The sequence below is a fragment of the Sphaerodactylus townsendi genome, linkage group LG16 (assembly GCF_021028975.2).
Source record: "Sphaerodactylus townsendi isolate TG3544 linkage group LG16, MPM_Stown_v2.3, whole genome shotgun sequence".
Classification (NCBI taxonomy): Eukaryota; Metazoa; Chordata; class Lepidosauria; order Squamata; family Sphaerodactylidae; genus Sphaerodactylus; species Sphaerodactylus townsendi.
Genome location: NC_059440.1, coordinates 4,428,738 through 4,450,986, shown reverse-complemented (window position 1 = coordinate 4,450,986; position 22,249 = coordinate 4,428,738). Strand labels below are relative to the sequence as shown.

At 73.4% G+C, this 22,249-nt stretch overlaps 1 protein-coding gene across 1 annotated transcript in view; it reads right to left on the bottom strand.

The window, feature by feature from the left end:
- The window catches only part of BCAS3 (BCAS3 microtubule associated cell migration factor), a 655,707-nt gene that overhangs the window by 628,230 nt on the left and 5,228 nt on the right, over positions 1–22,249 (bottom strand). Inside the window, exons 2-4 of the mRNA XM_048519361.1 lie at positions 18,322–18,409; positions 13,548–13,602; positions 12,679–12,754 (exon numbers count right to left, since the gene is read on the bottom strand). Coding sequence (XP_048375318.1) covers positions 12,679–12,754; positions 13,548–13,602; positions 18,322–18,392 — 202 coding nt within the window. The 5' untranslated portion in view covers positions 18,393–18,409. The remainder of the gene's footprint in view (positions 1–12,678; positions 12,755–13,547; positions 13,603–18,321; positions 18,410–22,249) is intronic.

Genomic DNA, 22,249 nt, shown 5'->3' with positions numbered 1-22,249 from the left:
GGGGGGGGGGGGGTGGGGGGGGGGGGGGGTGGGGGGGGGGGGGGGTGGGGGGGGGGGGGGGTGGGGGGGGGGGGGGGTGGGGGGGGGGGGGGGTGGGGGGGGGGGGGGGTGGGGGGGGGGGGGGGTGGGGGGGGGGGGGGGTGGGGGGGGGGGGGGGTGGGGGGGGGGGGGGGTGGGGGGGGGGGGGGGTGGGGGGGGGGGGGGGTGGGGGGGGGGGGGGGTGGGGGGGGGGGGGGGTGGGGGGGGGGGGGGGTGGGGGGGGGGGGGGGTGGGGGGGGGGGGGGGTGGGGGGGGGGGGGGGTGGGGGGGGGGGGGGGTGGGGGGGGGGGGGGGTGGGGGGGGGGGGGGGTGGGGGGGGGGGGGGGTGGGGGGGGGGGGGGGTGGGGGGGGGGGGGGGTGGGGGGGGGGGGGGGTGGGGGGGGGGGGGGGTGGGGGGGGGGGGGGGTGGGGGGGGGGGGGGGTGGGGGGGGGGGGGGGTGGGGGGGGGGGGGGGTGGGGGGGGGGGGGGGTGGGGGGGGGGGGGGGTGGGGGGGGGGGGGGGTGGGGGGGGGGGGGGGTGGGGGGGGGGGGGGGTGGGGGGGGGGGGGGGTGGGGGGGGGGGGGGGTGGGGGGGGGGGGGGGTGGGGGGGGGGGGGGGTGGGGGGGGGGGGGGGTGGGGGGGGGGGGGGGTGGGGGGGGGGGGGGGTGGGGGGGGGGGGGGGTGGGGGGGGGGGGGGGTGGGGGGGGGGGGGGGTGGGGGGGGGGGGGGGTGGGGGGGGGGGGGGGTGGGGGGGGGGGGGGGTGGGGGGGGGGGGGGGTGGGGGGGGGGGGGGGTGGGGGGGGGGGGGGGTGGGGGGGGGGGGGGGTGGGGGGGGGGGGGGGTGGGGGGGGGGGGGGGTGGGGGGGGGGGGGGGTGGGGGGGGGGGGGGGTGGGGGGGGGGGGGGGTGGGGGGGGGGGGGGGTGGGGGGGGGGGGGGGTGGGGGGGGGGGGGGGTGGGGGGGGGGGGGGGTGGGGGGGGGGGGGGGTGGGGGGGGGGGGGGGTGGGGGGGGGGGGGGGTGGGGGGGGGGGGGGGTGGGGGGGGGGGGGGGTGGGGGGGGGGGGGGGTGGGGGGGGGGGGGGGTGGGGGGGGGGGGGGGTGGGGGGGGGGGGGGGTGGGGGGGGGGGGGGGTGGGGGGGGGGGGGGGTGGGGGGGGGGGGGGGTGGGGGGGGGGGGGGGTGGGGGGGGGGGGGGGTGGGGGGGGGGGGGGGTGGGGGGGGGGGGGGGTGGGGGGGGGGGGGGGTGGGGGGGGGGGGGGGTGGGGGGGGGGGGGGGTGGGGGGGGGGGGGGGTGGGGGGGGGGGGGGGTGGGGGGGGGGGGGGGTGGGGGGGGGGGGGGGTGGGGGGGGGGGGGGGTGGGGGGGGGGGGGGGTGGGGGGGGGGGGGGGTGGGGGGGGGGGGGGGTGGGGGGGGGGGGGGGTGGGGGGGGGGGGGGGTGGGGGGGGGGGGGGGTGGGGGGGGGGGGGGGTGGGGGGGGGGGGGGGTGGGGGGGGGGGGGGGTGGGGGGGGGGGGGGGTGGGGGGGGGGGGGGGTGGGGGGGGGGGGGGGTGGGGGGGGGGGGGGGTGGGGGGGGGGGGGGGTGGGGGGGGGGGGGGGTGGGGGGGGGGGGGGGTGGGGGGGGGGGGGGGTGGGGGGGGGGGGGGGTGGGGGGGGGGGGGGGTGGGGGGGGGGGGGGGTGGGGGGGGGGGGGGGTGGGGGGGGGGGGGGGTGGGGGGGGGGGGGGGTGGGGGGGGGGGGGGGTGGGGGGGGGGGGGGGTGGGGGGGGGGGGGGGTGGGGGGGGGGGGGGGTGGGGGGGGGGGGGGGTGGGGGGGGGGGGGGGTGGGGGGGGGGGGGGGTGGGGGGGGGGGGGGGTGGGGGGGGGGGGGGGTGGGGGGGGGGGGGGGTGGGGGGGGGGGGGGGTGGGGGGGGGGGGGGGTGGGGGGGGGGGGGGGTGGGGGGGGGGGGGGGTGGGGGGGGGGGGGGGTGGGGGGGGGGGGGGGTGGGGGGGGGGGGGGGTGGGGGGGGGGGGGGGTGGGGGGGGGGGGGGGTGGGGGGGGGGGGGGGTGGGGGGGGGGGGGGGTGGGGGGGGGGGGGGGTGGGGGGGGGGGGGGGTGGGGGGGGGGGGGGGTGGGGGGGGGGGGGGGTGGGGGGGGGGGGGGGTGGGGGGGGGGGGGGGTGGGGGGGGGGGGGGGTGGGGGGGGGGGGGGGTGGGGGGGGGGGGGGGTGGGGGGGGGGGGGGGTGGGGGGGGGGGGGGGTGGGGGGGGGGGGGGGTGGGGGGGGGGGGGGGTGGGGGGGGGGGGGGGTGGGGGGGGGGGGGGGTGGGGGGGGGGGGGGGTGGGGGGGGGGGGGGGTGGGGGGGGGGGGGGGTGGGGGGGGGGGGGGGTGGGGGGGGGGGGGGGTGGGGGGGGGGGGGGGTGGGGGGGGGGGGGGGTGGGGGGGGGGGGGGGTGGGGGGGGGGGGGGGTGGGGGGGGGGGGGGGTGGGGGGGGGGGGGGGTGGGGGGGGGGGGGGGTGGGGGGGGGGGGGGGTGGGGGGGGGGGGGGGTGGGGGGGGGGGGGGGTGGGGGGGGGGGGGGGTGGGGGGGGGGGGGGGTGGGGGGGGGGGGGGGTGGGGGGGGGGGGGGGTGGGGGGGGGGGGGGGTGGGGGGGGGGGGGGGTGGGGGGGGGGGGGGGTGGGGGGGGGGGGGGGTGGGGGGGGGGGGGGGTGGGGGGGGGGGGGGGTGGGGGGGGGGGGGGGTGGGGGGGGGGGGGGGTGGGGGGGGGGGGGGGTGGGGGGGGGGGGGGGTGGGGGGGGGGGGGGGTGGGGGGGGGGGGGGGTGGGGGGGGGGGGGGGTGGGGGGGGGGGGGGGTGGGGGGGGGGGGGGGTGGGGGGGGGGGGGGGTGGGGGGGGGGGGGGGTGGGGGGGGGGGGGGGTGGGGGGGGGGGGGGGTGGGGGGGGGGGGGGGTGGGGGGGGGGGGGGGTGGGGGGGGGGGGGGGTGGGGGGGGGGGGGGGTGGGGGGGGGGGGGGGTGGGGGGGGGGGGGGGTGGGGGGGGGGGGGGGTGGGGGGGGGGGGGGGTGGGGGGGGGGGGGGGTGGGGGGGGGGGGGGGTGGGGGGGGGGGGGGGTGGGGGGGGGGGGGGGTGGGGGGGGGGGGGGGTGGGGGGGGGGGGGGGTGGGGGGGGGGGGGGGTGGGGGGGGGGGGGGGTGGGGGGGGGGGGGGGTGGGGGGGGGGGGGGGTGGGGGGGGGGGGGGGTGGGGGGGGGGGGGGGTGGGGGGGGGGGGGGGTGGGGGGGGGGGGGGGTGGGGGGGGGGGGGGGTGGGGGGGGGGGGGGGTGGGGGGGGGGGGGGGTGGGGGGGGGGGGGGGTGGGGGGGGGGGGGGGTGGGGGGGGGGGGGGGTGGGGGGGGGGGGGGGTGGGGGGGGGGGGGGGTGGGGGGGGGGGGGGGTGGGGGGGGGGGGGGGTGGGGGGGGGGGGGGGTGGGGGGGGGGGGGGGTGGGGGGGGGGGGGGGTGGGGGGGGGGGGGGGTGGGGGGGGGGGGGGGTGGGGGGGGGGGGGGGTGGGGGGGGGGGGGGGTGGGGGGGGGGGGGGGTGGGGGGGGGGGGGGGTGGGGGGGGGGGGGGGTGGGGGGGGGGGGGGGTGGGGGGGGGGGGGGGTGGGGGGGGGGGGGGGTGGGGGGGGGGGGGGGTGGGGGGGGGGGGGGGTGGGGGGGGGGGGGGGTGGGGGGGGGGGGGGGTGGGGGGGGGGGGGGGTGGGGGGGGGGGGGGGTGGGGGGGGGGGGGGGTGGGGGGGGGGGGGGGTGGGGGGGGGGGGGGGTGGGGGGGGGGGGGGGTGGGGGGGGGGGGGGGTGGGGGGGGGGGGGGGTGGGGGGGGGGGGGGGTGGGGGGGGGGGGGGGTGGGGGGGGGGGGGGGTGGGGGGGGGGGGGGGTGGGGGGGGGGGGGGGTGGGGGGGGGGGGGGGTGGGGGGGGGGGGGGGTGGGGGGGGGGGGGGGTGGGGGGGGGGGGGGGTGGGGGGGGGGGGGGGTGGGGGGGGGGGGGGGTGGGGGGGGGGGGGGGTGGGGGGGGGGGGGGGTGGGGGGGGGGGGGGGTGGGGGGGGGGGGGGGTGGGGGGGGGGGGGGGTGGGGGGGGGGGGGGGTGGGGGGGGGGGGGGGTGGGGGGGGGGGGGGGTGGGGGGGGGGGGGGGTGGGGGGGGGGGGGGGTGGGGGGGGGGGGGGGTGGGGGGGGGGGGGGGTGGGGGGGGGGGGGGGTGGGGGGGGGGGGGGGTGGGGGGGGGGGGGGGTGGGGGGGGGGGGGGGTGGGGGGGGGGGGGGGTGGGGGGGGGGGGGGGTGGGGGGGGGGGGGGGTGGGGGGGGGGGGGGGTGGGGGGGGGGGGGGGTGGGGGGGGGGGGGGGTGGGGGGGGGGGGGGGTGGGGGGGGGGGGGGGTGGGGGGGGGGGGGGGTGGGGGGGGGGGGGGGTGGGGGGGGGGGGGGGTGGGGGGGGGGGGGGGTGGGGGGGGGGGGGGGTGGGGGGGGGGGGGGGTGGGGGGGGGGGGGGGTGGGGGGGGGGGGGGGTGGGGGGGGGGGGGGGTGGGGGGGGGGGGGGGTGGGGGGGGGGGGGGGTGGGGGGGGGGGGGGGTGGGGGGGGGGGGGGGTGGGGGGGGGGGGGGGTGGGGGGGGGGGGGGGTGGGGGGGGGGGGGGGTGGGGGGGGGGGGGGGTGGGGGGGGGGGGGGGTGGGGGGGGGGGGGGGTGGGGGGGGGGGGGGGTGGGGGGGGGGGGGGGTGGGGGGGGGGGGGGGTGGGGGGGGGGGGGGGTGGGGGGGGGGGGGGGTGGGGGGGGGGGGGGGTGGGGGGGGGGGGGGGTGGGGGGGGGGGGGGGTGGGGGGGGGGGGGGGTGGGGGGGGGGGGGGGTGGGGGGGGGGGGGGGTGGGGGGGGGGGGGGGTGGGGGGGGGGGGGGGTGGGGGGGGGGGGGGGTGGGGGGGGGGGGGGGTGGGGGGGGGGGGGGGTGGGGGGGGGGGGGGGTGGGGGGGGGGGGGGGTGGGGGGGGGGGGGGGTGGGGGGGGGGGGGGGTGGGGGGGGGGGGGGGTGGGGGGGGGGGGGGGTGGGGGGGGGGGGGGGTGGGGGGGGGGGGGGGTGGGGGGGGGGGGGGGTGGGGGGGGGGGGGGGTGGGGGGGGGGGGGGGTGGGGGGGGGGGGGGGTGGGGGGGGGGGGGGGTGGGGGGGGGGGGGGGTGGGGGGGGGGGGGGGTGGGGGGGGGGGGGGGTGGGGGGGGGGGGGGGTGGGGGGGGGGGGGGGTGGGGGGGGGGGGGGGTGGGGGGGGGGGGGGGTGGGGGGGGGGGGGGGTGGGGGGGGGGGGGGGTGGGGGGGGGGGGGGGTGGGGGGGGGGGGGGGTGGGGGGGGGGGGGGGTGGGGGGGGGGGGGGGTGGGGGGGGGGGGGGGTGGGGGGGGGGGGGGGTGGGGGGGGGGGGGGGTGGGGGGGGGGGGGGGTGGGGGGGGGGGGGGGTGGGGGGGGGGGGGGGTGGGGGGGGGGGGGGGTGGGGGGGGGGGGGGGTGGGGGGGGGGGGGGGTGGGGGGGGGGGGGGGTGGGGGGGGGGGGGGGTGGGGGGGGGGGGGGGTGGGGGGGGGGGGGGGTGGGGGGGGGGGGGGGTGGGGGGGGGGGGGGGTGGGGGGGGGGGGGGGTGGGGGGGGGGGGGGGTGGGGGGGGGGGGGGGTGGGGGGGGGGGGGGGTGGGGGGGGGGGGGGGTGGGGGGGGGGGGGGGTGGGGGGGGGGGGGGGTGGGGGGGGGGGGGGGTGGGGGGGGGGGGGGGTGGGGGGGGGGGGGGGTGGGGGGGGGGGGGGGTGGGGGGGGGGGGGGGTGGGGGGGGGGGGGGGTGGGGGGGGGGGGGGGTGGGGGGGGGGGGGGGTGGGGGGGGGGGGGGGTGGGGGGGGGGGGGGGTGGGGGGGGGGGGGGGTGGGGGGGGGGGGGGGTGGGGGGGGGGGGGGGTGGGGGGGGGGGGGGGTGGGGGGGGGGGGGGGTGGGGGGGGGGGGGGGTGGGGGGGGGGGGGGGTGGGGGGGGGGGGGGGTGGGGGGGGGGGGGGGTGGGGGGGGGGGGGGGTGGGGGGGGGGGGGGGTGGGGGGGGGGGGGGGTGGGGGGGGGGGGGGGTGGGGGGGGGGGGGGGTGGGGGGGGGGGGGGGTGGGGGGGGGGGGGGGTGGGGGGGGGGGGGGGTGGGGGGGGGGGGGGGTGGGGGGGGGGGGGGGTGGGGGGGGGGGGGGGTGGGGGGGGGGGGGGGTGGGGGGGGGGGGGGGTGGGGGGGGGGGGGGGTGGGGGGGGGGGGGGGTGGGGGGGGGGGGGGGTGGGGGGGGGGGGGGGTGGGGGGGGGGGGGGGTGGGGGGGGGGGGGGGTGGGGGGGGGGGGGGGTGGGGGGGGGGGGGGGTGGGGGGGGGGGGGGGTGGGGGGGGGGGGGGGTGGGGGGGGGGGGGGGTGGGGGGGGGGGGGGGTGGGGGGGGGGGGGGGTGGGGGGGGGGGGGGGTGGGGGGGGGGGGGGGTGGGGGGGGGGGGGGGTGGGGGGGGGGGGGGGTGGGGGGGGGGGGGGGTGGGGGGGGGGGGGGGTGGGGGGGGGGGGGGGTGGGGGGGGGGGGGGGTGGGGGGGGGGGGGGGTGGGGGGGGGGGGGGGTGGGGGGGGGGGGGGGTGGGGGGGGGGGGGGGTGGGGGGGGGGGGGGGTGGGGGGGGGGGGGGGTGGGGGGGGGGGGGGGTGGGGGGGGGGGGGGGTGGGGGGGGGGGGGGGTGGGGGGGGGGGGGGGTGGGGGGGGGGGGGGGTGGGGGGGGGGGGGGGTGGGGGGGGGGGGGGGTGGGGGGGGGGGGGGGTGGGGGGGGGGGGGGGTGGGGGGGGGGGGGGGTGGGGGGGGGGGGGGGTGGGGGGGGGGGGGGGTGGGGGGGGGGGGGGGTGGGGGGGGGGGGGGGTGGGGGGGGGGGGGGGTGGGGGGGGGGGGGGGTGGGGGGGGGGGGGGGTGGGGGGGGGGGGGGGTGGGGGGGGGGGGGGGTGGGGGGGGGGGGGGGTGGGGGGGGGGGGGGGTGGGGGGGGGGGGGGGTGGGGGGGGGGGGGGGTGGGGGGGGGGGGGGGTGGGGGGGGGGGGGGGTGGGGGGGGGGGGGGGTGGGGGGGGGGGGGGGTGGGGGGGGGGGGGGGTGGGGGGGGGGGGGGGTGGGGGGGGGGGGGGGTGGGGGGGGGGGGGGGTGGGGGGGGGGGGGGGTGGGGGGGGGGGGGGGTGGGGGGGGGGGGGGGTGGGGGGGGGGGGGGGTGGGGGGGGGGGGGGGTGGGGGGGGGGGGGGGTGGGGGGGGGGGGGGGTGGGGGGGGGGGGGGGTGGGGGGGGGGGGGGGTGGGGGGGGGGGGGGGTGGGGGGGGGGGGGGGTGGGGGGGGGGGGGGGTGGGGGGGGGGGGGGGTGGGGGGGGGGGGGGGTGGGGGGGGGGGGGGGTGGGGGGGGGGGGGGGTGGGGGGGGGGGGGGGTGGGGGGGGGGGGGGGTGGGGGGGGGGGGGGGTGGGGGGGGGGGGGGGTGGGGGGGGGGGGGGGTGGGGGGGGGGGGGGGTGGGGGGGGGGGGGGGTGGGGGGGGGGGGGGGTGGGGGGGGGGGGGGGTGGGGGGGGGGGGGGGTGGGGGGGGGGGGGGGTGGGGGGGGGGGGGGGTGGGGGGGGGGGGGGGTGGGGGGGGGGGGGGGTGGGGGGGGGGGGGGGTGGGGGGGGGGGGGGGTGGGGGGGGGGGGGGGTGGGGGGGGGGGGGGGTGGGGGGGGGGGGGGGTGGGGGGGGGGGGGGGTGGGGGGGGGGGGGGGTGGGGGGGGGGGGGGGTGGGGGGGGGGGGGGGTGGGGGGGGGGGGGGGTGGGGGGGGGGGGGGGTGGGGGGGGGGGGGGGTGGGGGGGGGGGGGGGTGGGGGGGGGGGGGGGTGGGGGGGGGGGGGGGTGGGGGGGGGGGGGGGTGGGGGGGGGGGGGGGTGGGGGGGGGGGGGGGTGGGGGGGGGGGGGGGTGGGGGGGGGGGGGGGTGGGGGGGGGGGGGGGTGGGGGGGGGGGGGGGTGGGGGGGGGGGGGGGTGGGGGGGGGGGGGGGTGGGGGGGGGGGGGGGTGGGGGGGGGGGGGGGTGGGGGGGGGGGGGGGTGGGGGGGGGGGGGGGTGGGGGGGGGGGGGGGTGGGGGGGGGGGGGGGTGGGGGGGGGGGGGGGTGGGGGGGGGGGGGGGTGGGGGGGGGGGGGGGTGGGGGGGGGGGGGGGTGGGGGGGGGGGGGGGTGGGGGGGGGGGGGGGTGGGGGGGGGGGGGGGTGGGGGGGGGGGGGGGTGGGGGGGGGGGGGGGTGGGGGGGGGGGGGGGTGGGGGGGGGGGGGGGTGGGGGGGGGGGGGGGTGGGGGGGGGGGGGGGTGGGGGGGGGGGGGGGTGGGGGGGGGGGGGGGTGGGGGGGGGGGGGGGTGGGGGGGGGGGGGGGTGGGGGGGGGGGGGGGTGGGGGGGGGGGGGGGTGGGGGGGGGGGGGGGTGGGGGGGGGGGGGGGTGGGGGGGGGGGGGGGTGGGGGGGGGGGGGGGTGGGGGGGGGGGGGGGTGGGGGGGGGGGGGGGTGGGGGGGGGGGGGGGTGGGGGGGGGGGGGGGTGGGGGGGGGGGGGGGTGGGGGGGGGGGGGGGTGGGGGGGGGGGGGGGTGGGGGGGGGGGGGGGTGGGGGGGGGGGGGGGTGGGGGGGGGGGGGGGTGGGGGGGGGGGGGGGTGGGGGGGGGGGGGGGTGGGGGGGGGGGGGGGTGGGGGGGGGGGGGGGTGGGGGGGGGGGGGGGTGGGGGGGGGGGGGGGTGGGGGGGGGGGGGGGTGGGGGGGGGGGGGGGTGGGGGGGGGGGGGGGTGGGGGGGGGGGGGGGTGGGGGGGGGGGGGGGTGGGGGGGGGGGGGGGTGGGGGGGGGGGGGGGTGGGGGGGGGGGGGGGTGGGGGGGGGGGGGGGTGGGGGGGGGGGGGGGTGGGGGGGGGGGGGGGTGGGGGGGGGGGGGGGTGGGGGGGGGGGGGGGTGGGGGGGGGGGGGGGTGGGGGGGGGGGGGGGTGGGGGGGGGGGGGGGTGGGGGGGGGGGGGGGTGGGGGGGGGGGGGGGTGGGGGGGGGGGGGGGTGGGGGGGGGGGGGGGTGGGGGGGGGGGGGGGTGGGGGGGGGGGGGGGTGGGGGGGGGGGGGGGTGGGGGGGGGGGGGGGTGGGGGGGGGGGGGGGTGGGGGGGGGGGGGGGTGGGGGGGGGGGGGGGTGGGGGGGGGGGGGGGTGGGGGGGGGGGGGGGTGGGGGGGGGGGGGGGTGGGGGGGGGGGGGGGTGGGGGGGGGGGGGGGTGGGGGGGGGGGGGGGTGGGGGGGGGGGGGGGTGGGGGGGGGGGGGGGTGGGGGGGGGGGGGGGTGGGGGGGGGGGGGGGTGGGGGGGGGGGGGGGTGGGGGGGGGGGGGGGTGGGGGGGGGGGGGGGTGGGGGGGGGGGGGGGTGGGGGGGGGGGGGGGTGGGGGGGGGGGGGGGTGGGGGGGGGGGGGGGTGGGGGGGGGGGGGGGTGGGGGGGGGGGGGGGTGGGGGGGGGGGGGGGTGGGGGGGGGGGGGGGTGGGGGGGGGGGGGGGTGGGGGGGGGGGGGGGTGGGGGGGGGGGGGGGTGGGGGGGGGGGGGGGTGGGGGGGGGGGGGGGTGGGGGGGGGGGGGGGTGGGGGGGGGGGGGGGTGGGGGGGGGGGGGGGTGGGGGGGGGGGGGGGTGGGGGGGGGGGGGGGTGGGGGGGGGGGGGGGTGGGGGGGGGGGGGGGTGGGGGGGGGGGGGGGTGGGGGGGGGGGGGGGTGGGGGGGGGGGGGGGTGGGGGGGGGGGGGGGTGGGGGGGGGGGGGGGTGGGGGGGGGGGGGGGTGGGGGGGGGGGGGGGTGGGGGGGGGGGGGGGTGGGGGGGGGGGGGGGTGGGGGGGGGGGGGGGTGGGGGGGGGGGGGGGTGGGGGGGGGGGGGGGTGGGGGGGGGGGGGGGTGGGGGGGGGGGGGGGTGGGGGGGGGGGGGGGTGGGGGGGGGGGGGGGTGGGGGGGGGGGGGGGTGGGGGGGGGGGGGGGTGGGGGGGGGGGGGGGTGGGGGGGGGGGGGGGTGGGGGGGGGGGGGGGTGGGGGGGGGGGGGGGTGGGGGGGGGGGGGGGTGGGGGGGGGGGGGGGTGGGGGGGGGGGGGGGTGGGGGGGGGGGGGGGTGGGGGGGGGGGGGGGTGGGGGGGGGGGGGGGTGGGGGGGGGGGGGGGTGGGGGGGGGGGGGGGTGGGGGGGGGGGGGGGTGGGGGGGGGGGGGGGTGGGGGGGGGGGGGGGTGGGGGGGGGGGGGGGTGGGGGGGGGGGGGGGTGGGGGGGGGGGGGGGTGGGGGGGGGGGGGGGTGGGGGGGGGGGGGGGTGGGGGGGGGGGGGGGTGGGGGGGGGGGGGGGTGGGGGGGGGGGGGGGTGGGGGGGGGGGGGGGTGGGGGGGGGGGGGGGTGGGGGGGGGGGGGGGTGGGGGGGGGGGGGGGTGGGGGGGGGGGGGGGTGGGGGGGGGGGGGGGTGGGGGGGGGGGGGGGTGGGGGGGGGGGGGGGTGGGGGGGGGGGGGGGTGGGGGGGGGGGGGGGTGGGGGGGGGGGGGGGTGGGGGGGGGGGGGGGTGGGGGGGGGGGGGGGTGGGGGGGGGGGGGGGTGGGGGGGGGGGGGGGTGGGGGGGGGGGGGGGTGGGGGGGGGGGGGGGTGGGGGGGGGGGGGGGTGGGGGGGGGGGGGGGTGGGGGGGGGGGGGGGTGGGGGGGGGGGGGGGTGGGGGGGGGGGGGGGTGGGGGGGGGGGGGGGTGGGGGGGGGGGGGGGTGGGGGGGGGGGGGGGTGGGGGGGGGGGGGGGTGGGGGGGGGGGGGGGTGGGGGGGGGGGGGGGTGGGGGGGGGGGGGGGTGGGGGGGGGGGGGGGTGGGGGGGGGGGGGGGTGGGGGGGGGGGGGGGTGGGGGGGGGGGGGGGTGGGGGGGGGGGGGGGTGGGGGGGGGGGGGGGTGGGGGGGGGGGGGGGTGGGGGGGGGGGGGGGTGGGGGGGGGGGGGGGTGGGGGGGGGGGGGGGTGGGGGGGGGGGGGGGTGGGGGGGGGGGGGGGTGGGGGGGGGGGGGGGTGGGGGGGGGGGGGGGTGGGGGGGGGGGGGGGTGGGGGGGGGGGGGGGTGGGGGGGGGGGGGGGTGGGGGGGGGGGGGGGTGGGGGGGGGGGGGGGTGGGGGGGGGGGGGGGTGGGGGGGGGGGGGGGTGGGGGGGGGGGGGGGTGGGGGGGGGGGGGGGTGGGGGGGGGGGGGGGTGGGGGGGGGGGGGGGTGGGGGGGGGGGGGGGTGGGGGGGGGGGGGGGTGGGGGGGGGGGGGGGTGGGGGGGGGGGGGGGTGGGGGGGGGGGGGGGTGGGGGGGGGGGGGGGTGGGGGGGGGGGGGGGTGGGGGGGGGGGGGGGTGGGGGGGGGGGGGGGTGGGGGGGGGGGGGGGTGGGGGGGGGGGGGGGTGGGGGGGGGGGGGGGTGGGGGGGGGGGGGGGTGGGGGGGGGGGGGGGTGGGGGGGGGGGGGGGTGGGGGGGGGGGGGGGTGGGGGGGGGGGGGGGTGGGGGGGGGGGGGGGTGGGGGGGGGGGGGGGTGGGGGGGGGGGGGGGTGGGGGGGGGGGGGGGTGGGGGGGGGGGGGGGTGGGGGGGGGGGGGGGTGGGGGGGGGGGGGGGTGGGGGGGGGGGGGGGTGGGGGGGGGGGGGGGTGGGGGGGGGGGGGGGTGGGGGGGGGGGGGGGTGGGGGGGGGGGGGGGTGGGGGGGGGGGGGGGTGGGGGGGGGGGGGGGTGGGGGGGGGGGGGGGTGGGGGGGGGGGGGGGTGGGGGGGGGGGGGGGTGGGGGGGGGGGGGGGTGGGGGGGGGGGGGGGTGGGGGGGGGGGGGGGTGGGGGGGGGGGGGGGTGGGGGGGGGGGGGGGTGGGGGGGGGGGGGGGTGGGGGGGGGGGGGGGTGGGGGGGGGGGGGGGTGGGGGGGGGGGGGGGTGGGGGGGGGGGGGGGTGGGGGGGGGGGGGGGTGGGGGGGGGGGGGGGTGGGGGGGGGGGGGGGTGGGGGGGGGGGGGGGTGGGGGGGGGGGGGGGTGGGGGGGGGGGGGGGTGGGGGGGGGGGGGGGTGGGGGGGGGGGGGGGTGGGGGGGGGGGGGGGTGGGGGGGGGGGGGGGGGGGGGGGGGGGGGGGGGGTGGGGGGGGGGGGGGGGGTGGGGGGGGGGGGGGGGGGGGGGGTGGGGGGGGGGGTGGGGGGGGGGGTGGGGGGGGGGGGGGGGGGGTGGGTGGGGGGAGGGGGGGGTGGGTGGGTGGATGGATGGAGGGGGGGAGGGGGGGGTGGGGGGGGGGGGGGGTGGGGATGCAGGAGGCGGGGGGGGGGCGGGGGGGGCGTGGTGGGGGGGGGGGGGGGCGTGGGGGGGGGGGGATGGGGGGGGGGGGGGGGGGGGGGGGGGGGGGGTGGGGGGGCCCCTCAGGTGGAGGAGTGGGGAATCAAACCCGGTTCACCAGATTAGAATCCACCTGCTCTTAACCACTACACCATCCTGGCTTACCATAGCAGTACAACTATCTTCTCTGTTGCTACCATACCAAGAAGCAGCCCATACAAAGGCAGCAACGCAATGATTTTTCTCGTACAACAAAATATATATTAAAAGTGTTGCTTCTGTCCCCCCCCCCCCCCCCAATCCAGTACTTCAGACCTTCTGACAATGATGCTAACAACACAGCCATAGGGTCAGGGATGAGAAGAACAGCCGTACCATTCAAATCCGCATTTTCGAATCTGACCCACACTATCTTCTCTTTTTCCTCCGTCGGGGGCGTGACACTGTAAGCCTGAAAAATGAAGCTGCGTTGTAATCACAGATATCAGAATGGTTTCATTCACAATTCACACTGTACCACACCACCAAACCATAACACAGTTACAAAAAGAAGGATAGGGCTGAAGGACCAGTCTTATTATCACCAGTTTTACAAATATTCCAAATTTAAAATTGACATTACAGAACACAGGGGCCTGATGTCAGGCTACCTCTGGGAGTCTCTTGACTTGAAGCGGGGCGGCGGGCAGTACACCACCGACCACATTCCCACCCACCACCACGTACACCACCACGACCACATTCACCACCACCACGTCCACCACCACCACCACCACCACGTCCACGTCACCACCACCACGTCCACCACGTCCACCACCACCACCACCGAGCATCTGTAAGGAACTTGCAATGTCCAGGACAAAAGTAACATTTAAGTTCTTTATTGATCTGGCAACCTAAGTCAATCACACGAAATGTGGGACCTGGCCTCCCAGTGTTCAAGCAGCCGCTTTTATGGGCTCCCCTCCCAGTTCCCGCCAAAGTTAGATAAACACACCTGTAGTTCCCATCCGAAAACCACAGTGAGGCAGTTTCACACAGACAGGCAAGAGAAACAGAAGATACAAAAGTATGAACCCAGATACTGAAACTACTCCCCAATTCTGGGCTGCGCTCCAACCCTGGCAGATAAATCTTCCAAGGTCAAACAGCAACCTTACAGCATCCCTGTTAAAGGACTAGAGCAGCAAATGCATTTGAAAAACAAACCACACGAGTCTGCTTGGCGAAGAGTCGGCGCTTACCTGAGGAACCACATCTTGTAGAAATGTAACGACGCTTTCCATGTAGGACTGTTCCCTGAAGTAGAGAAAGGACAGGAAAGGGGCTATGAATATTGTCACTGAATTGAAATGGATTTTAAGTACAACTAATAGTGCAGAACACCAGAAGGAGGAGGCCGTGTTCAGAAAAAGACAGCAGCAGCAGCTCAATTCTAGGCAGAGTTATTCCAGTCTAAGGCCACTGATTGGCATTGGATTTAGACAAGAGTCCCTTTGCATAGAATCTGAAACAAGTCTAAGAGCTGCATGCTTAAAATCTTCACATGGCAAAGAGAAGAAGAGTTGGATTTATATCCCCCCCTTTCTCTCCTGCAAGGAGGCTCAAAGGGGCTTACAAACTCCTTTTCCTTCCCCCTTCACAACAAACACCCTGTGAGGTAGGCGGGGCTGAGCTCCAAAGAGCTCCGAAGATTCTTTGCTAAGGAGATGGGGCTACCCTTTTGAGTAGCCCCCATCTCCTATTAGCTCCCATTGGAAACAATGGGTGATGGGGGCACTCCCTTTGAGGGTCCATAACTTTGGACCCCCTAAACCAAACTGCACCAAACTTGGGGGGGTCCCGTCAGGACAGTTTCCAGATCATACCCTGAACTTTTGGTGCTAATACATCCAAAAATGCACCCCCTGCAGGAACATCCCAGAAATTTGCCCAAGAACCTTTGTTCTGCTTTGAGTTTTCTGCACTGCTGTCAATGGGGGTTGCAGGCTGACAGAGGCTGATGGGAATTGTAGTTCCTGAACATCTGGAGAGCCCTTGGAGTTCCCTGCACTAGCCCAGGGGTGCAGGAACCTCTGTAATTCAAGAACAATTCAGCCTTATAATAACAAATAGCCATGCTGACAGAGGCTGATGGGAATTGTAGTTCCTGAACATCTGGAGAGCCGCAGGTTCCCTACCCCTGCACTAGCCTAAAAACTGCACCCCCTGCAAGCCAAAAATGGAAAATCACTAAAAATACCACCAAACGAACCCTGCATTTTGATGCCCCCACAAGGTGGTGCCCTGGGCAGCTGCCCACTTTGCCTAATGGGCATTACGCCCCTGGGGAGAAGGGGTCCTCCCTGCTTCTTGATGGCAATGAGGCCAAAGTGGCCCAAACAAAATGCCAGAAAAAGTCATTTTTCAGGCTACACTTTTCAATAATCAGCATTTTTCAGGCTATGCTTAGCTGAGAGTAGATTTTAAAAAAAAGCAGAAATGTTTTTTATCGGATTTTCAGTTTGACGTTTTCCGGATGCTAAGCCCTAATGTCGACTCTGCTGCTGATGTTCGGGCCAGCCAATGTCCTAAATTGTAAACAGCTCCTCCCTCCCTGATGAAAGACCAAACTATTCTCAGGAGTGGCAGCCATTGAATATAATGGGGGAAAGGCAGAACAATTTGCGGCTTCTATGTAGCAAAGAATAAACATAAGAACAAGCCAGCTGGATCAGACCAGAGTCCCTCTAGTCCAGCTCTCTGCTACTCGCAGTGGCCTACCAGGTGCCTTTGGGAGCTCACTTGCAGGATGTGAAAGCAATGGCCTTAAGAACATAAGAAAGAGCCTGCTGGATCAGACCAGAGTCCATCTAGTCCAGCTCTCTGCTACTCGCAGTGGCCCACCAGGTGCCTTTGGGAGCTCACTTGCAGGATGTGAAAGCAATGGCCTTCTGCTGCTGTTGCTCCCGAGCACCTAGTCTGCTAAGGCCTTTGCAAACCTTTTCCAGTTGCCCCAGGTCTGGGCGACAAGCCGCGTACTCTGAGGTGTACCCCAGTTTGTAACCTGATAATTTTTCTCCAAAGAGTTCAGTCAGTGGCACTGAGAACTAATTCCCTCAGTCTGCTCCTCTCTGGCCTAACGTTCATTGTTCATCATACTGCAGGGGGCTGAGCTTTCAAGTTCAAAACAGATTGCTGAAGACTGATGAAGGCAGACTGACACGGACTTAAACGTAGGTTTTCTCACAGGAACAGAACACTCCACATAGGTTTGTGTTTTCATAAACAGACAGTAGGTTCTGGAACATGCTGAACATAGTAAACATTCAAAATTTAACAGGCAAGAGGTCTGTTGTAACATCCTAGTTTCAAGTACAAATGCACACTTTAGGAACTATTCTGAAGTCAACTTTAAATGTTAGAAAACTGTGCATAAGAATCTAAAGATCAGGTTCCAGATTTATGTTGTGAAAAGGGTTACAGTATCATACAGCAAAGCAGACACTATCTATTTCATGACTCATATCACTAAATACATAAACCCAGAAAGAACAGGGGGGAAAAACTCAAATGTGTGTTTTGGTAAAGAAACCCCTATAATTCAATTCCTCAGCTTTCAACTTAATAGAAGAAGAAGAGTTTGGATTTATATCCCCCCTTTCTCTCCTGCAGGAGACTCAATCTCCTTGCCCTTCCCCCCTCACAACAAACACCCTGTGAGGTAGGTGGGGCTGAGAGAGCTCCGAGAAGCTGTGACTAGCCCAAGGTCACCCAGCTGGCGTGTGTGGGAGTGCACAGGCTAATCTGAATTCCCCAGATAAGCCTCCACAGCTCAGATGGCAGAGCTGGGAATCAAACCCAGTTCCTCCAGATTAGATACACGAGCTCTTAACCTCCTACACCACTGCTGCTCCTAATAGAGATCAAAAGAAGAACTAAAAAAAACTGCTTTGAACATTACAAAAACCTTACATATGAGCAGGGCTGGGCCAGGATATTAAAATGGCCCAGGAGCAAGCCAGACTGAGAGATCCATCGAGTATCGACAAGCTAGCTTGGCAGGGGCCATTGAGCACAGACCCTGCCTAGCACCCACCCACAGGTGTCAGCATCCATCCCATGAAGCACTGGACAGATCTGGGAGGAGTGACCCCTGTAGAGCTGCTACAGGGTTGGACCTGCTTGCTCATGGCTACCAGTGGCCATCCAAGGAAGCCCCCCGGGGAATTTCCCCATAAATTAATTGGGCATTTAACTTGCATTAGCCACAGGATTATGTGGGCATTAAGACAAATCCCATATGAAGAAGAAGAAGAAGAGTTTGGATTTATATCTCCCCTTTCTCTCCTGTAGGAGACTCAAAGGAGTTTACAATCTCCTTGCCCTTCCCCCCTCACAACAAACACCCTGAGAGGTGGGTGGGGCTGAGAGAGCTCCGAGAAGCTGTGACTAGCCCAAGGTCACCCAGCTGGCGTGTGTGGGAGTGCACAGGCTAATCTGAACTCCCCAGATAAGCCTCCACAGCTCAGGCGGCAGAGCTGGGAATCAAACCCGGTTCCTCCAGATTAGATACACGAGCTCTTAACCTCCTACGCCACTGCTGCTCCTATAACACACAGTGATTACGTACAAGGGTTTGCGCTAATTGCCAGCGGTATTCCAAATCAGGTTCAAGGTTTGGGTTGTAATCTTTAAGCCCTTGAATAGTTATGAACCCTCATATCTACAGAACTGCATCTCCCCATAGCGCCTGCAGAGGGCGCTTCGGTCCTCCAACAAAAAAGTGCTGGGTGGTCCCTGTGCTCAAGGACATTAGGTTGGCCTCAGCTAGAGCCAGGGTCTTTTTGAGCCCTGGCGACAGCCTGCTAGAACTCCGTCAGCTGCCACCAGGGCCCAACAGAACCTTCAACAATTCCGCAGGCCCTGTGAGACAGAGATGTTCCACCAGGCCTTGGGTTAAGGCCGCTCGTCTATTCCAATTCCATCTACTGGTCTCCTGACAACTATCGACCAACATGGCACGGCTTTCTGGGTCGCCCCTCTTGCCAAGCTGAATTTTGCCCACTCTCGGATGGCTCAAGTAGGGAATTGGACTGAGGTGGGATGGGTGATTTCCATAGGTGTACGAAATTGCTTGCCTTCTGAGTTTTTATGGATTAGCTAATAAGTAGTTTTATGTATCATGACTTACAGCATGTTTTAAATATATGCACACTGCCCTGAGCCCAGCCTTAGCCGCTATATCAATGTATTAAAATCATAATGCATGGCTGTGCCTGCAATGTATGAACTTTGCAATGGGCAGACTTCAGATCATACTTTTGCAGAGGTTTTGAAAGGGCATACAGAAGAAGAGGAAGAAGAGGAAGAAGAGGAAGAAGAGGAAGAAGAGGAAGAAGAAGAAGAAGAGGAGGAAGAGGAGGAGGAAGAAGAAGAAATAAGAGGAGGAGGAAGAAGAAGAAAGAAGAAGAGGAGGAAGAAGAAGAGGAGGAAGAAGAGGAAGAAGAAGAGGAAGAGGAAGAAGAAGAAGAGTTTGGGTTTATACCCTGCTTTTCTCAACCAAAAGGAGTTTCAAAAAGGATTACAATCGCCTTCCCTTCTTCAACAGACATCTTTTGAGGTAGGTGGGGCTGAGAGAGTTCTGAGAGAACTGTGACTAGCCCAAGGCCACTCAGACGCTTCAAGTGGAGGAGTGGGGAATCAAATCCATTTCTCCAGATCAGAGTCTCTACATTAGAGCTCTTAACTGCTATGCCATGCTGGCATTTCCCAAGACCTGCGGTGCAAATTCACATGGAACCACTGACAGAGGCTGGACTTCGTCCTGTTCCGGGAAACAGACAAAACTGCTACATGTGGCTGTTTCGAATACGTTCTGAAAAATAACAAAAAATGGAGTAAACCATAAAAAGGCACTCAGCCGATCTCAAAAGCGCCCACATCTCTGCAGCACAGGAACAATCCCTTGGGGCATCTTTCACTCAAAACTCCAAGTGGCCCACACAGAAGTCTGTCAACAATGCCACAAACACTTACGTGACAGCCTGCGGGCGGACCACCACTCCTCCAGTACATCGGCTCGAGCGGCGGGGAGATTCAGCAGCCATTGCTAATCTGGAGGTTCCTGCAAGCAGAAGGAGGTGGCACGTTTTCAGTCTCTCCTACACAAGGTCTCATAACTTCTCCACTCAAAAGTGATCGCTCCCAATGGTAGCTTTTCCTCCAGTGCCCAGGAGTGCCTGGGCTTCTGGTTTCTCAAGCTGAAAGGGAGCCACATTCACTAAATACCAATCTGCCACTATGTTAATATGATCAGATCAGGTCCTGCTTCTTTGGAGGTTAGGCAGGCGGCCAACAGGGACAGGATCTACTCTGCGGTTACACCGTGTCTGAGGAATGCCCTCTCTCGCCGTGAGAACAGTTTTGCAGCTTCACTGTTGTCCTAGCTTGTTGATAATTTTATCTATGATGTTGTAGCTTTTTTAATGACATCGGATTATTGAGTTTGCTTTCCCTCTTCATACTAGTTTGTTAAACGGGACATTCCTAATACCCACATATCTCGGACAGTCAAGTATAATGTAAGCAAGGGTTTTTACACTTGGTTTTTACAGTGTGGACAGACCCGATCCTGGAGAGGGATAGATAGGTGGCGACCCTTTGTAACGGCCGATGGAAAAGTATTGCATCTGACCCTTGTAATAATCCAGCAATGGCAAACCTTTTCGAGACCGAGTGCCCAGATTGCAACCCAAAACCCACTTATTTATCACAAAGTGCCAACATGGCAATTTAACCTGAATACTGAGGTTTTAGTTTAGAAAAAACGGTTGGTTCCAAGGCGTGCATTACTCAGGAGTAAGCTTGGTGGTAGTAGTGGCTTTGTTTGAAGCAACTGTGCAACTCTTCCTACAGATGAATCATGACCCTAGGAGGGTTTACTCAGAAGCAAGCCCCATTGTCAGCAACCAAGCTTACTCCCAGGTAAAGGATCGCGCTTTAGTACTTCGCATGAAAATCAGTGGGGTTTAACAGCGCTTAACAGGGTTACCTTCAGTGCTTCCCCAAAACTAGGTCTTAGGTTTAATGCTAATAATCGAGCCTAGCGGCCCAAGCCAGCCTAGATGTGGGGGTGGGCACTCTGTGCGTGCCCGCAGAGAGGGCTCTGAGTGCCACCTCTGGCACCCGTGCCATAGGTTCGCCACCACTGTAATAATCCATCTCTGTTGGGGTTCAGTTAATAGTTCAAGATCTTTGGCTATGTGCCCCTGTTCTGGTACTATTCCTTTGCTTTAGGAGCACAGTAATTTTCTCATCCTTTGGCCAGCACCTGCCTTATCTCTGGGGCGACCTTGGAGATCCTGCTCAGCCAGGAAATGCTGTCAGTGATTTCACTTCACTCGGATTCCAAGAGCGGGGGCTAGAAGGAGGTATGGGGAAAAGTTATTAACCAGAGAATACTGCTTGATGCTGTTTATGGTATCCTGACAATAAACCCATTTCTGAACTCAAGAGTCTGGTTATGGCAGGGTTCAACAGATCTTGACACTTCTGAATACAGAGCAAGTTATTCTACCATAGAACTTTAGCCTCTATGCAGTGCACGGCATGCGTAGTGTGAGGAAGAAAAGTTTGTGCTTTTGACTTGGCAAACAATCAACGCCCTATTCATACTTTGGTTGTGACCAGCCACTGCCTGCTCATCCGCCTTTGTGTTATTTGAAGCAATATGGTTTTTTAAATGTCTTACCGTTTGTACATGAGGCAAAACCCTAAAACAGTGCTGTAGAGCTGTAAAGTGCTGCAGAGCTGTACCAACTGCACTGGCTGCCAATCGAGTACCGGGTCATGTTTAAAGTTTTGGTATTGACCTTTAAAGCCATTCGCGGCCTTGGCCCTGCGTTCCTGAGGGACCGTCTCTCCCTATACCGCCCTTCTAGGCCCCTCCGCTCATCGGAGGCGGACCTACTGGTGATCCCTGGCCCCAAGGCGATCCGGCCGGCCTCTACAAGGGCCAGGGCTTTTACGGCTCTGGCCCCTACCTGGTGGAACAGGCTCCCAGGTGAGATCAGGGCCTTGCGGGACTTACAAAGTTTCCGCAGGGCCTGCAAAACAGACCTGTTCCGCCAGGCGTTTGGCCAGCCGGGATGATGTCAACTCCGCCATAAGAACACCTGGCCTCCTGTGGGTACATAAAAGAGGGGGAGGGGTTGAAGCCATCGGTGGTTTTAGTATTTTATGCATTTTGATGTTTATGATGTTTTATGATGTTTTAAATTGTTCTTATTGATGGACACCGCCCTGAGCCTTTGGGGAGGGCAGTATATAAATATAATAAATATATAAATATATATATAAATAAATAAAGGCCCCTTTTACGCCAACAGTGGCACAGGTAGATTTTTACACCTACCCTGTGTCGGTATAGTTGGGCCGGCCTATTGCAAATGCCATCCCGTTTTCCCAACAGTTTGTAATGTTTTTTGCAAAGAGGGATGTTTGAGAGAAGTATGGTCACTGGTATGTTTCATACTCAGGAAACACACTGGTGTCAAAGTAAGGCAGAGGAATCTGTCAATGTGAACCACAGTAGCCTCTTGCTGTAGCCTCTTGCCAAAGGAACCCATGAGCCTCACTTTCCTGTGTCCACACCTGAATCACTGGAGCCCAGCTCCCCTCCCCCAGGATAGTTTTGGAGGTGGTAAGTGCTTCATCCCAGGGGAAAAATACAAACCTGTAGAAAACTAGCCTACAAGGGAGGGAGGTCCTGCTTCTCTCTGAGGTGCTAATTTTCCACATGCAAGGCAGTCCCCCCTCCCCATAGGGCAGCATTCAAATGAGCAACCACGAACCTTCTGCTGCTGGAAGTGCTGCAACCCAAGAGAAGCCTTAACATTTGAAACGGCTCAATGTAGACTTTGGGACCTTCAGACTCTTTAGCTCAGTGTTTCCCAACCTTTTAAACGTTGTGGTACCCTTGACCTCGCTCTTCATATCTCAGGGTACCCTTGAAGTTCGTTTGTCTTCCCCCCCCCCCTTTTTTTTAGGGTTTTTCCCGTTTTTGGCCTGTAGGTGGGGGGAGTGGCAAGCGGGGGGAGGGGAGGGGAAGCCACGTTGACAGACGTGTTGTTTGTTTGCCTATATTCAGCATGGATTGGGGGGATTTAAAGGGAGAGCTCCCTTTCAATCTATCCCCCCCAAAATCCACGCCGAATTTAGGCAAATAAAATTATGCTGGTCTTCAGTGTTGTTTAAAGGGAGCCCATGAGGCTTCCAACCCCCCCCCCTTCAAAATCCATTTGATTGGGTGGGGGGGGGGGCAAGTGGTAGCATTGTCATGGTACCCCTGGGACGTGCTCATGGCACCCCAGGGTACCATGGAACCCTGGTTGGGAATCACTGCTTTAGCTGGTGGCTATATACTTCAAAAAAAGACACTGGGAAGGAGAGCCGATTGAATGTCACCATTAAATATGTGACTAACTGTTGGATAAGCCAGTTTGCTGAAGGCAGAGGAGATCAGGAAAGGCAACCAGCACCTATTCCAGTGGTGCCGAACCTATGGCACGGGTGCCAGAGGTGGCACTCAGAGCCCTCTCTGTGGGCACGCGCAAACAGAGTCCTCCCCCCCCACACACACACATCTAGGCTGGCCTGGGCCGCTGGGCTCGATTATTAGCATTATACCTAAGACCTAGTTTTGGGGAAGTAGTGTAGGTAACCCTGTTAAGCCCCACTGATTTTCATGCGAAGAACTAAAGTGTGATCCTTTACCTGGGAGTAAGCTCGCTTGCTGGCAATGGGGCTTGCTTCTGAGTAAACCCTCCTAGGATCGTGATTCATCCGTAGGAAGAGTTGCATGGTTGCTTCAAAGCAAAGCCACCGACTACCATCAAGTTTACTCCTGAGTAATGCATGCCTCGGAGCCAACCGTTTTTTCTAAACTAAAACCTCAGTATTCAGG